The 15,226-nt window shown below is 42.0% G+C and overlaps 1 protein-coding gene across 1 annotated transcript in view; it reads left to right on the top strand.

Moving 5' to 3' along the window:
* Positions 1–15,226, top strand: part of ptprn2 (protein tyrosine phosphatase receptor type N2) — a 104,825-nt gene that overhangs the window by 6,563 nt on the left and 83,036 nt on the right. Inside the window, exons 2-3 of the mRNA XM_071525957.1 lie at positions 4,935–4,985; positions 11,191–11,304. Of these exons, the coding sequence (XP_071382058.1) occupies positions 4,935–4,985; positions 11,191–11,304 (165 nt within the window). The remainder of the gene's footprint in view (positions 1–4,934; positions 4,986–11,190; positions 11,305–15,226) is intronic.

Genomic DNA, 15,226 nt, shown 5'->3' with positions numbered 1-15,226 from the left:
TGTTCTGATTATCAGGTGGTTTGATGTCAGGTTCCCTCTTCAATCAAAGTGACCTCAAAATGAACTAGAGCCCCCTGTCAGTGAGCTGTGAGGATTCATGTCAAATGCACTAAATAGGAAAAGGTGTTATAGCTGTATTTTGTTACTAATTATTCATGTTTTTAGATTTAGTTTAGATTTATTGTCAGCTGTGTTAAATTTGTCTTGAGCACAAAGAAAGCATTTTCATGTAAAAAGATACATAAAAAATCAACATCAATATTAATGTAGCTCATGGCTCTGCATATTTATGGTGTGAAAATGAATTGTTCACAGTTTGATTCTCTCCAGAAAAAAAAGCAAGGTTCTTCACGAAATGAGAGTAATCTAGTATTAATCCTTCATTTCAAGACAAAACAGCCTCGTTATAACTGAGTCTTATCATCCAAGGATAGAAACACTTGGAGAATGATGAATTATTGAGAATAATGATAACAAACTGTGATAGCTGAATGGCTGACCTGAAGTGCAGAGCAGAGCAGACCTTTTGGAGCTGAGAAAAGCTTAGAGCCATCTTTAATTTTAGCAGGGAGGGAGCTTTAATGACACAAGGTGTTTAAATCTGTGGACACGGTGTCAAGCTGATGCTAATTTGCTTCCAGGTAATGTTCTTTTCTTCTGTCCCTGCTCCAGCCCCGCTCTTGCTTCAATTCACTTGCACTTTTATTGCCGTTGTCACCCGCTGCACTGTTCTAAAATGGCTTTTTTGGCTGACAGTACAGGTGTGTGTGTGTGTGTGTGTGTGAGGAGAGAGAGAGAGAGAGAGAATGAAATGAGAGGAGTCAAATGTCCTTGGTAGAAGCTTATAATTATAATAAAAGACATGTTAGCGGCCCCAGAGACTGAATGAAATATGTCCTAAACTGCAGCAGTCTCAGGGAGTGGCTGTCCTCGCTGCCAGACTCCCAGCATCCTCCTTGGCCCCTCAGACATCACAGATGGTATCCTGGCACTGGCCAACCACCTGTGAGGGCATGTGGACAGTCAGACTTAGGTCTCCGACTTCTTGCTCAGCCCAGGGTGTTGCATTTTTAAGGACAGTTTTAATAGCTCATTTTTTCCCAGGCAAGGTCAGTCCATCACAAATAAATCTTTGAGAGGATTTCAAGCTGTCCCCCAGACCTGAATCTGCTGTGAGGGCGTGTGGATGCATTATTAGAATGCAACACTGAATGACTGGATAATGTAGAGGTGAAGATTAGCTGGGAGATTAATATGGTTATATTATTTTCTAATGAGACACGCTCAGTCATTCTTATATAATTACTTCTCTGTACTTAGATGAGCTTTTCCCTGTAAACATACTCCTCCTCTCATCCTTCGCTCTCTCCCTCGCTCTTTTCCCTGATCGCACCCCCGAGGGCGGACATCCATGCTGTTGTGTCCCCGACATGCCGCGTAGCTGAGGTCTTAGCTGAAGGTGAATTGTGTGTTTATGAGTGAGTGTGTGTGTTTGTGTGCTGCTCCTTGCTTACTTATACAGTACATGCGCTCGCTGCCCACAGTGGCAGTTAGCTGTAATAAGGCAGGCAGGGGGCATCTTGGGAAAGTGTCTCTGTCTGCCGCGCAGCTGAGGATAGAGGCCTGGGAGCCTGGCAGAGGTCTAGGCCACAGGTACTTACATTAACCAGATTTAATTGATTCAGGTTCCCCGTTCTGCATACTAACACCGTGCGCTGGAAGTAAATAGACTGTGCTTTTATGGAGTAATTTGCGACGATGGATGGATAGGACTAAATTCTGTAAGTTTTATAGGGCTGCAGTGCATTGACTGTGCCAATTTACAGTTCGCTTTTCACTATTTCTTGTGAATACAGGCATACTATCTATATCATGTTAAAAAAAACAGTCAGTATGTAATCTGACGCACCATATCCATTGACCCTCTGGATTCTCCCTGCCTCACTGTGAATTAGGTCAACCAGTGACTATTTTGGGAGGGGAAGCTACATTTAGAGCACCTGTAGTTAACACACATCCTTCGTCACCAATCTGATTTTGCAGTACGCTGATGAATTATTCTGTTTAAGTACGATTTTGTATACTGTAAGTGTGTATGCATATATCAGTGTACATATGTGGGCATGGGATGAAGGCTATATTAAAGAGGTCAGGGTTTGAAAGGCCTATAATCAGCATGGTGTTCAGTTTGCACATTAGAAAATGAGACACTCCTTTCATTTTTTTCTACTCATAAAGTCATGAAACAAAAAGCAACTAAATGCACACTCATTTCCTCTCTATTGATCTGAATCCCACTGAGGCTGTTCTTACTTGACTAATCAGTCAGCTTCCTATTGATGACCTACTGAGATTGATCAATGATGGGGTTGACATGGCAACAGAGCATAAACACTGAATAGTGGGTTTTGTACTTTTTTTGGGGTAAGCGCTAAGGTCATTTTTTTTGTGAAACTAGCTTACAGCTAGCATTATACAAGACAATGTGGCCATTCATTGTCAGGATGCTTCATTAAGATATAGCCTGGACACATTTTTTTTTCCAATGCTTCTTTCCTCAGTCATGACGAGTCTAGAATCCTGTTTTCGCCTGAGGTAATCAGCAGCATCCACTGTGATTGCATTTTAATTAAAAGGCCCCAATTTAATCATCTCTGGCATGGTGTCGGAGAAAGGGGATGTGGCGTTATCAATCCTATGCCCTGCCTATCACACACACACACACATGCACACACACACACACACACACACACACACACACAATGTCTGACTAACTATGCTTGGGTGGATGCTTCATTAAATGGAAGGTCGTAATTAATATTGAGAGCTGACAAGGCCTCCCAGAGAACCCAATGAATTAAGCAGGGGAGTGATGAGGAGGTAAAGTTGAATGGACTGACACTAATTGCAGAGCGGTGAGATGCATGGTCAAGAGGGATCGTATGGCTCCTTTAGCTTCAAGGAACTCTTCTGTGCAAGTTTGGTTATATATATGATATATGTTTTGTAAAGTTTGATTTGTAACATGTCGGATGTGTCAGGAGAGTGTAAAGTCAGGTATACCTCATATATGAGACGCCTGAAAAGCCTTTTGTGGTCTCTGCTATGGAGCAATAACTTGTTTCTCTTTGGCTCAGGACATGCCTTTGTGTTTTGTTCCAGAGAACTGAGTGACCTTACAGCTCTGTGATGATGCACCCCACTCTACATCATTAAATAACCATTTTGCTGACATATTGAAGCCATTACCCTCAAAAGGTGCAATTTCGAGAAATATGCCCTCAACTTCCAAACAAAATGGCTGTGTATTGTGTCGGTATAATCACATTTCCAGGCAAATTAGCCTGTAATAATCATATCAGCATAATTATCTTAATGACGGACCTGGAAATAAAGAAAGTTGGAGCCTTAGGAACTTGGAACAACTGATGCCTGAAAAGTTCCGCTCTCCTCCGCACCTGTCCCGATTATCTCTCCTTCCTGTGTGAAGTGATTAACAGACTCCTCACACCCATCTCTTCTCATTATTTAAGAAGTCTGACAGAGGCCTCTCCTCCTACTCAGCCTGTTCTCTATTCACAGTCACGAGCCGCTCACTGCTGTCCATCGGGGCCATTGGGCCAAGAGGGTGCATCCGATTCCATCACTCCTGCCGATGAGCAGAGCGAGGCAAATAGCAGACATAAAAGACTGGAAGGAAGAGTGTTGAATGCGTGACCTAGTTGTTTTTGGATTGCCTCTATGATAATTTGGCTGCTGACGTCATGTGCTCTGCGGTTTGTTCCCGAGCCTGTGGAAGTTGCACAGTGCAGTTTCAGAGGACCTTCGTGAGCTTATTGAACAAAGCCAAACAGTATGGTCTAAGTGGCTCATTGCTTGGCTGAAAGCCTGCATGATTGGCTCGTCTCATTTTGACCTCTGAATGTGTCAGTGCATTCTGTCTCCAAGATGGAACATAACATTTCAAGAGGAGCTTTGTCGTAATCCATTTTCTAAGCGTTTTGTCACAAAGTTTGAGCAACAATCCCCCCTTTGTCAAACAAACACATCTTTCAAGCCCCTAAACTCTCATCTTTTTTTCTGGAAATGGGTGGATGTGGAGGATCACCTGTGCAGATCGACGAGCAGAACAATCGGTTCCCTGCGCACTGCAACTCCCACGTGTGAAATATGAACACAGGGAACAGCTACCCATAATGCTCCTGCCATCTGTTCATTTATCAGTCTGGAACACCCAGCCCCAGTCCAGGCGTTAAAGTTCATTAATATTCATACAATATTCATATATGGAAACATTGCCCATGGAGTTGGGGTATTAGTGGCAGAGACAGGATAGGAGAAGCCACACTAATTGATGATTGATAGCTCTGCCATTAGCAGCGATGCCTGCAGCAAGTGCTAATGCTGTATTGAGTTGTAGTTTTGTTGAGTGGTGACTTATTGGGAATAGTGATATAGTGCTAATTTTGCTCTTCAATTGTATTGGTTGACTATTTGTGATCTGATCAACATACTAGTCTATTGTATGTGTATATACTGTATATAGGTATATTCTTCACATCTATTTTTATCTTATATAAAGTAATTTGGCATGTTTTTGTCACTGCCGTTTGGTATTCTCTGTGTCGAAGCATACCTGCTGCACTCCAATCCCCTCTTCTCCCATTGTAAGTTGACATTGATTTATGTGATCCAATAACCAAACAATTGATTTATCAGATCAATCTTCAGGTCCTTTAATGGAGCAGTGGGGGTGCTCTGTTCTGTTTTGTATGTTTTGCGTTTTTTGCATTTTAGGGGGTGTTGTTTTTCAGAAAATGTCTACACTGTTGTGTTTATAATTGTGACTTGTGTTTTAACTGTCTCTCTCTCTCTCTCTCTGTCTCTCTCTCTCTCCCCCTCTCTGTTTCTGTTTCACCTTCTCTCACCTCCAGGTTGCCTGTTTGAGGACGAGCTCTGCACACCATATGAGTTCTGCATCAATGGTAAGTCAGTTTTAGAAGATCTGCCTCAGAGTCATGACTACAGTACCGTACACCCACCGCACCTCATTATATAGTACAGCATCCCAGTGGTATCAACCATCATCGACCCAACACACTTCTAAAGCTGTCCTCGCTATTTTTAATCACTCTGGGATTTATAGACAGAGAGATGGGCAGACTGGAGGGCTTGCTCATAGCATCTGTTGTAGCTCGGTTTAAACTTATGAGTCAAGTATGAGAAAAACACTGAAACATCTGGGAGCCTGAAACAGCACAATACAAATATACAGCAGTTGCCTTGTTCCCCTAACTAACTGCGAGGCTTATGATCGATCTCAAGAGGTTGTTTTCCCTCTTACATCCCACTGTCCACTATGCCCGTGTTTCCCCCGAGCCACAAACAGTCACAACCTCATATATGAAACAACATGTCACGGGAGATGCATGTGTCTCTGTCAGCGGTTGCCAGGACAACGTGTCACCTAATGAACAAGGGGAAAATGTCGAGGCTTTTTATTGTGTGGCCTTCAGCAGAATCACGCAGCAGGCTTTGCCTTTGAAGAGGATTGATAGGATGTCGATATCGAGGATCATCTTCATAGCGGAGCCATCGTGAAAGGTTAATATATTCCCCCATAGGAGAAGGTGTCAACGCTGAAGCAGCGGCACCGGACATGGTATTGTTCTTACATGCGTGCCAAGGATCCACATCTCCCTGAGTTTTTATCCTCACCCTTGAAAACATAATGATTAAACGCCTGCGCTTAAAGGTTGCTTTGTTTGTTTTGTTTGACTGTGTTTTGCTCACCTCATTTACTTTTCGCAGCCTCATTATGAAATCAATTTCACAAATGAGGTGAAGCCAGTAAAGGAGCACTTGCCGATTTCATGCCGCTTTGTTTATTCTTCTAACTCCTGTACTGGCAACTTTTCTTCCCGCTAAAAATATCTATTTTGATCTTTTAAATCCCATGCAATAAGTCTTTGGATTCGCAGCATGTTAGAAAGACATGTTAGGAGATCTGCAGCCTCATTTCCATATTAACCCAGTTCTGTAGGAGGAAACTGGGCAAGAGATGGGGCAACAGCAGAGAAGTGGAATGAAAAACTGACTTTAATTACACAGACTGCTTTGGTACAGAAGGGAGCTGTGTGCAGCCTAATAGAGGGAAATTGCTGACACCTCGAAGGAAAAATACCCAGAGGCAGAGAGTGGAGGGTTGGGAGGGTTCGGGGGGGGCTTCACATTAAGCTACATTAGGCTATTACGCAAAGATAAAATGTGACAGAGATGTTTTGGTGATGGTGATCCCTTTCAAGATTTTATGTGTTTTCTCGTCACTTTTTTTTTCTCTCTCTCTTCGTCTTTTCATCTTCTCACCATCTCTTTTATCTTTTACTGCCTGCTGGCCTCAGGAGACCCACCCACAGTGGGATGGGAGTCTACAGAGGAAAGAGAATACTGTGAGCAAGATTCACTCCTCTCACATGGAAATCTCACTCTCAGTCACACAGAAATCTCAGCTTATACACCCAATAAAGGAACAGGCAAAAAAGAAGCTAATGTTGGCTTGATGTTATCCCATTTTGAGGTACGTAAAGAGACGTTATTTAGTTCTTCTTGGATACCTCCGTCGACGCCCTGCCACTCTCCATTTGACTCCTGACGAGCAGCAGCCACCGCTCAGACAGAGGATGAGTGGGAGTAACTAGGTCTGCCACTTCAACTCTTCCCGGGGTCCCTGAAGGAGTAACCTGGTTTATTCTGGGCTGGGCCAACCGTGCTCTTCTTCACCAGGACTGTTGCCATGCAAGGTGGCTGAGGGGAGGGGAGGGGAGGGGGTTGCTAGAAGGAGCTGTGATGTCAAACAGACCACTTTTACATGGCTGAACGTCATTTATCGCACTGCAAAAAATCTCCATTTTAACAAGTCATTTAGTCGATTATTGAGTCCTAAAATCGTAATTTTCTTAAAATAAGTGAAAAAATCTGCCAGTGGTGTTAGATAATTTCACTTATTTCCAATGCAAATCAATTTGTTTCAAGAATGTTGTGGAATCAAGTGTCATTTTCTTGATAGTAATGCTGTGATCTGCCCTATTCTGACTTGTTCCATGATATCGACACTCCGGAAAGAAGTGAAACTGCACTGGAAACAAGTGGTTATCTCACCTCACTGGCAGAATTTTTATCTTGGTTTAAGAAAAATAAGATCTGAAGGCTGAATATGAGACTAAATGACTTGTTAAGATGGACGTTTTTTGCAGTGAGTTCCCATTTATTAGAGGTATTGACCGTATAAATAAAAGATTTAAAACTGCTATATTTCCATTTAGGAAAAAAAAAAAATAAGCACATCATTCAATATGTGTTTTTTGATTTTGTACTGCCATATTTCCTTTTTTTAACCAAACTCCTCAGATCTTTATTTGGATCTTCAAGGGGGGTTCTTTTACCGAGGACCAAAAATGTGTTCTTCTAAAAGGAAATGAGATCATCCTGTGGAAATGTGTTTTAATCTGATGTAGCTCTCTAGTGTCTGTGGCTTACTGGTATGATAAGCTAAAGTGCCGTGGTTAAGTGCTGCATGTGCCCCTCAGGACAGCGGTTGGCTCCTATTAAACACTTAACCAACAGTGTTTTATTGATTGGTGGTCAACTTGCCGCAGTTTAGGCCAATATTGTCTGCCTGTCCTCTCTGTATTTTATATTTGAGGCATTTACCTTATTGAGAGAAACATACAATGAGTGCAATTGTGGAATAAGCTTAAATTACATCGCTAACACTAAAAGTAAACACTTCTCAGTCTACAATCCCAAGCAATCTGCATGGTTTAGTAACAGCACCCAGGCAGTAGATGTAGTAAATATTCCAGTGTCCCTAGAATAAAGTGCTGGATAAAGAAATGCAGTAAGAATTAAGGAGAAAAGATTCTACCTAAGGTTAAACAAAAGTCTCAAGCCTTTTCAGAGCAAGTGTGATGAGCAAATCCACCGCTTCACCCAAGCTCAAATAAAAAAATAAAAATGCAGCTATAGAGCTGATTTGTATTCCACAGCCCAAATGGATGGGCGATATGTTTTCAAGTAGCGCTGAGTGTCTGATATATCTTTATTCTCTTTTTATTTGTACGTAGATTACGGTGCATGCATGAACCTGATTTTCATTTCAAAGACACAGCTGACAAAGGAAAAAGCATTGAAGAATATTTAAAAACTTGACTAATCATATCCTGATCACATTAGCTTTTGTTTCTATTCTCTTCTGTGTTAGCAGTCTGATCCCAGCACATTGATTTGGCCTATTCATTTTCATGACACATTAGTTGTGCGGTTAATACACCTGTTCCAATACGACTTAATTTGTCTCCTGGGTCCATTCTCCTCTGCTTCTGACATACAGTCCTTTAGAAATGCTTTGCTGACTGTCAGCTTTAGTGCTTGCTGCTGTTATCCCAACGCATTAGCTTTCACAGTTTAAATAGCTTTAGCAGCAGCCGGATGTCGCACTGTCTGTCACAATGGGGAGAGAGACAGTGTCTGGATTTAGAGCTCTTTACCTTTTTTGGCTGAAAAATCTTTTTCTTTATTCCCGTCAACATGCTACTTATCTAGACGTAACCGTTTTATAGTGAAAAATGTCACTGCTGTACTTGTATTTTTAGGACTATACAGTACATGTAAAGATTGATTGATGGGTTCGGTGGCCTGTTTTATGCACTATGGATTCCATTGATCAAGGTTAATTTGCATTGCATTTGCTTTTTGCTCGTCACATTGACAGCACTGCTCTCGTCTTGCAAGGCAGCACAAATTGATTTATTGTCTGCTTAATATTTCCTTAACCTTGACAGAGTATCATCAGAAAATCAGCGTGTTCTGTTGTTCACGACAGACTCGGCTTCGTTCCTAAATGGCTCTGAATGTGTCACATTTATGTTGTGGCTGTCTTGCCCTAATGCTATCTTTTATCTGGTGACATATTCTAAAAAGAATTCTCTGATATTTGATTGCACTGCATTTCTTTGTGTTGATTTTGGTTTGAGAAAACAACTCTTCCTGCACCTAACAAATACATGCTGTGCTCGTCCAAGCCTGAAATTAAAACGCCGTTTTCAGATGTCAAATACAGGAGAAAAGAAATCTGTGTTTTCTGCAACCTATCAACTACGATGCACCATTGTTCCTTGTCTTAATAATGTCAGTATTGTGAATACACACTGTAAAGTGACAGAGCAATGCTTTATGATTTATCATGCATATGGCTCTGGATGGCTCAAAGTCTCTCTAGAGATGCAGCTCTCACACCTCGAAAATCAATCATTTGTCATGTTTATCAAACAAGGATTCCTTTGTTTTAAAATAGCTGTGACATTCTATTTTTAATGCGCTAAAAGCCTGTGTGTGTTTGCGTATGTGAGAGTCTGTCGGTCTGTCGGTCTGTCGGTCTGTCGGTCTGTCTGTCTGTCTGTCTGTCTGTCTGTCTGTCTGTGTGTCTGGTAGCTACCGGGAATGTCCCTGGCAACTGAGGGGGAAATAACATGTTTAATGGTGGCCGTTGCCATGGAAACCAACGAGTAATGCAGAGCATCAAACATTTAACAGTTTCCTGTCGCTTGTTATGTCACCAGCCTCCCTTCATTTCTTACGTAATCCCTGGTGGTACCTTCTATCTGGGAAAAATAAATCCTACTAAAATGAGCTCATTCTAAACATGAGACATTATTATTTCTCACCGTATCAAGCGTCTCACCGGCGACAATGCCAGAGAAGATGGGTCGGTTGTTGGCAATAGGTAACGAGACAGTTACTGTCTTGTGATTCGGACGCGCCTGCTGTGATCTATCTGTCTGTAGGTGGGAAGTTTTCCTCTGTACTGCCTGAGATCTCAAAATAACTCCTGAACTTTGTACGCTGTTGTCTATGCTAATTCACCACCTCCCACAGGCTTTTTCCTGTACAAAGCTGTCATTTAACGGGTCACGGGCTAGGGGAAGTCAGGAAAACACTAGCTTCTCATTTAGAAGGCTAGTCTGACATCACATTATTATCTTTGTAATTATCAGCCACTCAATTTTACACACGAACACGGCACAGTAATTACATTTTTTTCATTTTAGTCAAAGGTGAAAAATGATGCCCAGTGATGTGTACAGTAGATATATTAATAGAAAATTGAAGATTTCACACAATGCAAAGATGCAACTCAAGATGCTCCAGTGTCAAAATATTGTATTACTTAGATGATTGCATACTTTTCACTGGGGAGATTTCATTGATTATATATCCTTGGAATAATAGGCCACACATATCTATTTTTATATACTTGATATAAAAATGGCATGAGAGAGAAGACAGAAAATTGCAGGATATAATGGACATCAATGTTTGTGTGTCCTGAGGTGCCGAATGTGTCAGTGAGCATCAGTCGTGCCATTGATGTTTGCTGTCATTGTCAGACATCCTGGGGCTAATTAATGGGATACTGTGGTGCATGACAAAGTGTTGATTCACATCATTAGATCCCATCTAATCACAGAGGCCTCTTCACACATACTCACACACAATATCATGCATGATTACACACACACACACACACAGGAGACGGCTCAGATCGAATCTCCGAGATTCATCTCCTGAGATCATCTTTGACGTGGACTTTCATTTAGTGAGTTTAGCCAACAAGATGCATGGATTTATCTCCCCAGCTGAGAGAAGGTGACAACGCGGGTCATTTATATTCCAAGCATTACATCTACACACTGCATCCTGACCCCCTGAGTTTCAGCATCCTTCAGCAGTCTAGACCAGCCATTGAATTATGGGGCCGATAGGGACTCTGTGGCGTGGGTTGCCTAGCAACCCGTATTGAGTGAGGCGGGAGGCCTGCTGATAGGGAGATTACCAGGGTCCCTGATAAAGTCCTTCCTGCCATGAACGGCTGCTTATCGCAGTGCTGTCAGAGGAAAAATGTCAGCTATTAGCTCCCCAAAAGCAGGAAGTCAAAAGCACAGAGACACTGCAGGTGCCGCACGCCATTACAGCATTTCATCTGCCTCCATCAGAGCCACAATCCTTGTGCAGTAAAATTTGTTAAATCTGTCTTGTACACCGCCGGCAATCACACACACATCCCCTTATGAACATGCAGTCTTTCTTCTCGGATAATGATGCTAATGTGGTTCTGTGTGTCTTATTTTGTAGACGGAGTGTTTGGAAGGTGCCAGGAGTTGGCTGGAGCGGACCTGTACACATACGATATTTCTCCCCCTGCGCTGCAACGCCTCAGGATCCTCCTACAGAAACTGGCTCACAGAGGTACTGTCTGTTTGCCTTTCTGTCTTTGTCTGTGTGTCTTTTTTTGTCGAACAGCCTTTATCAGTCGTGTACAGTGCTTACAGCAATGCGCGTCAACTGCCATTGTGTGAGGCAAGCCAAATAGCCAAGCTGTCCCTTTGGCCGGCATAGCACGACACCATCGAGCTAGGACAGGTCGTTTGACTCATATGGGGCCATTGTTGTGCCATCATCGTGGAACTCCAGCAGCCAATCTAATTGGCTTGTATGCTGGCAGGACATTTAGTGCTAATTTTGTGGATGAGTAACTGTGAGGTGTGCACTGTAATCACGTTAGATGGCCTCTCCTGCTCGATCAATGGCAGCCCAGCAGCTAATGTGCTTGTTAGAACAGCGCAGATCTTCGGGGGGACACAATGCAGACAATAGGATGTCTTCATGGCAAAAGGAGCTGTATGGCTTAATATGGCTGCATGTGTACTTATGGTTGCAATAAGATTTAAGTTAATTAGTGGTTCCAGTCTCCCACCCTGGAGCAACACTGAGTTTCAGTAGGCTAATAGAGATTTCAATAGTCATGTCCTGTTGAAGGAAAATCCCAGTCCCAGAGAGTAATTTCTGTCCTCTGTTTGAAATATTTTCTCCCCCTCTGTCAACATCTCACCGGTTCTGTCATGTTTATATAGCTGATTTCTTATGCGTGGCTTGTACTGATGCTGGTGAACAGAGCTTTCTCTGATGTTGCTCTTGCTGTTGGTTATTACAGTGTGAGCAACAGATGAAAATGACTGTTTGTTGCCTCCAGGCAGTCTAGACTTATGAAGCCATTGCTGTAACTGACAAACTAATGGGTCTGCTGGTTTCAACAGGTAGCTCAAGCTTGGTTTGGCCAGATGTCAATGTGTTAAGTGCATTGTCAGCCCGTGTAATGCCACCAATTCGGTAACAAAAAAAAAACAGTTTTAGAAACATAGCATGAGTAGCTTGGATCTTTACATTTATGTTGCAAGCACCATAACAAATATATGACGTCTCCATGTAAGAAAATGTAATTTAAAGGTGTTTTCTCCTCAGGATTTAGCAAACTGCAACTACTGATATTGCCCACCAGGGGGCAGTAGGCACCTTTAACACCGACCATGACCACAAACACCAGTCCTCCCCACATAATTGGCTTTGCAGGCCACTCTGAGCTTAATATCTTCTAACAGGCGTAAACTAGTGTTGAAAATCATTAAGAGTAAGCGGTCGGCCATAGGAAATCAAAAAAAAAAAATTTGCAGTGATGAATATTAAGCTGAGCGAGACCACACATTTATTCTAATTACTCCTTAGAAATAAACAAATGAGACTGAGGAGGATGAGAGGAGATCCGGCGTGTAATTTCTCCTGCTCCATTTTAAGAGGTGTTTAATTCTTTAGATTTTTTTCGTCATGAGACTTGTTCTCTGACCTTGTGTTTTTAGACACCCGTTCACGGAGGCTGCAGACATGACATCATCACTTTGAATCATTTCTCCTCTCTGTCTTGTAGAATCACATCCAGAGACAGAGAGCATTATCTTCGGATGAGTCCACAATACACTGTTAACGCTCGGTGGCGCGTTATTCTTATCAGCTCAACAGCTATTGAAGTGTCATCTCTGAGACGTGGGACAGCCTCGTTGAAGCCCAGACAGGGTTATTGAGACCATTGTACTGTAACCTAAATCGAAGAGATGAAGAAAAAAAAAAAAAACGAGGAGGAACATCAATGGAATCGATTTACAATCCTCTTTATCTTGCATCTGAGACGCAAGGTAGAAATCACACAATCTCTGCTCACTGCACAACACCAATGTCATTCAGATCAATAGAAATTGACCCCTGTTCAAAAGGGCTTGGGTTGTCTGGATGTGTCTCCATTGGGAGAGCACATTGTCTGGTATGAAATTTTCACCACAATACCTTTTGAGTGCGAGACACTGTCATCCCAACTGCCAATGACTTTTATATTAGACAGCACCCAAGCCAAGCAACTTTAGTATTCACAGTGTGCAGCCGCAGTGTGTCTACACATTTCATAGCCAGGCTGCTGTCATATTGCTTTGGAATCATTATAGCTCCCCTAAATGTGTGTGTGTGAGTGTGTGTGAGCGTGTGTGTGGGTGTGTGGGTGTGTGTGTGTGTAGAGAATGTGTGAAGATACACAGGAGCCAATCTATGCACACCATAATTGCAGTATATTAGTTTGATGTACGATATATTAAAATGATGGGGCCTTTAATTGGGTTGCAAGGAAGATGAAGATGAGTTTTATGCTGCTTTTTACCAACCAGACGATGTCATATTCTTCTATTCCTGATTGTTGAATGGAAGTAGTTGACTTGAATCTATTTGTTTTTTTAATGTTCCATACTCACAAGATTAGAGGGGAACATGTCAGAATACAACACCGGTGTCGTGGTGCAACATGTTAAACTAGACTAACCTGCAGTCGGTTGACCTCCTGCGTGTGCAGATCAGTGGATATTCTCATAGTCCAGACAAGTGAAGGAAGATGATGCATTGTGGCATTTACATTAGTGCCATGGACAGGAATAGCCAGTCAGGGAGAACCAGTGACCATAAACCGACAGTATGTCACTTCAGCGCCACTGAATCCACAGGTTCTACTTATGCGTACACACATTTACTTTTAAGACACATTTACTTTCCCTCATACTCTACTTCGCCTATTCCTTGACAATCTTACTAGATGGTGCTGGACAGAGAAAATAGTCAATACACACAAACGCAGATGCACAGACACACACGCATACTCTCACACCACACTTGTGTGTGAAAACCGGAATGTTATGAGGAAAACAAGAGTGCTTTTATTGAATCATTCAGTGTGAGTCCATGTCTGTGTGGGGGGCAGGATCGTTCCAAAGAAGAGGCAAAACTTCTACTGCAGATTTACTCTGAGCATAATGATTTTCTTTAATGTTTATTGACTTGCAAATAATCTTTCTGTGTCCTCGCAGATGTTCACCAATTGCTTTGCAGTACTGGCAATATGAAATGACTTCTGTGGAGGTGGCCATTTCAAAATGGTCAGATACATAGCAATTGATATTAGCTTGGCCCTTAGTCGACTTTCATTGGCACTCTACAGAGACAGCTAGACTCTGTGTTATGACTTTGTAAACAGCAATACTAAGCAATGTTTTCAAAGTAAGTCCACATAGAAAAACGTGATACTTTTGCAATGAGTTTGTACTTGTGTGTTTCTTTACCTTTTTATTCAACTTATTGACATAAAACTGACTTAATTGCTTACAGAAAATACATTTAAGGTTATAAAACCATGACGCATAACAAATGTGTTCATATTTTAAATCTACCACTCCATTGCGGCATTGTTTCATTTTAATTTGTATGTCAAATTTGGATTGACACATTTCATTTCAGCTAATTAGGTTGAACTTGTTGCTAAATTATTCACGCTCTCTTCCATTACTCCCTTTAAAATCAGTTGGTGGACAGAACTAAAGGAAAGGGGAAAATCTGCATTTCAAAAACACCAGATGAAACGACGAGACACGTAGACAGGATCCCATCTAATAGGCTTTGAATATTTAGGAGGCCATCTCGTTCTCTTGCTCTCTCTCTCTTTCTCTCTCTCTCTGTCACACAGAAAACAGACAGGAGGCCAACAGAAATATCTTGCTTGTTTGAAAGCTGTTGCGCTAATGGCAAGGCGTTAATTAACTGAGGCATTTGCCTGAGACGGCATGCTATCCTTAACAGGAAAAAACCCGCGGCATTTGGTGATAGAGCCTGCTCTTTCTCTGGACTTCTAGATGAATTTGCATGACATTTAGCTGCTCAGTGCCAGGATAATCAGCTGAGAGGTTGATTGAGGGGAATCCAACCGTAAAGGCCCTACCACTTTTCTTCCTGACTTCTTCTTTTACAA

This window comes from Centroberyx affinis, unplaced genomic scaffold, assembly GCF_046629955.1.
Source record: "Centroberyx affinis isolate AG114_WGS23_722 - 3 ecotype Tasmania unplaced genomic scaffold, CSIRO-AGI_Caff_v1 ptg000109l_1, whole genome shotgun sequence".
Classification (NCBI taxonomy): domain Eukaryota; kingdom Metazoa; phylum Chordata; class Actinopteri; order Beryciformes; family Berycidae; genus Centroberyx; species Centroberyx affinis.
Note: the sequence above shows the minus strand (reverse complement) of the source record. Positions and strands in the feature narration are given on the sequence as shown.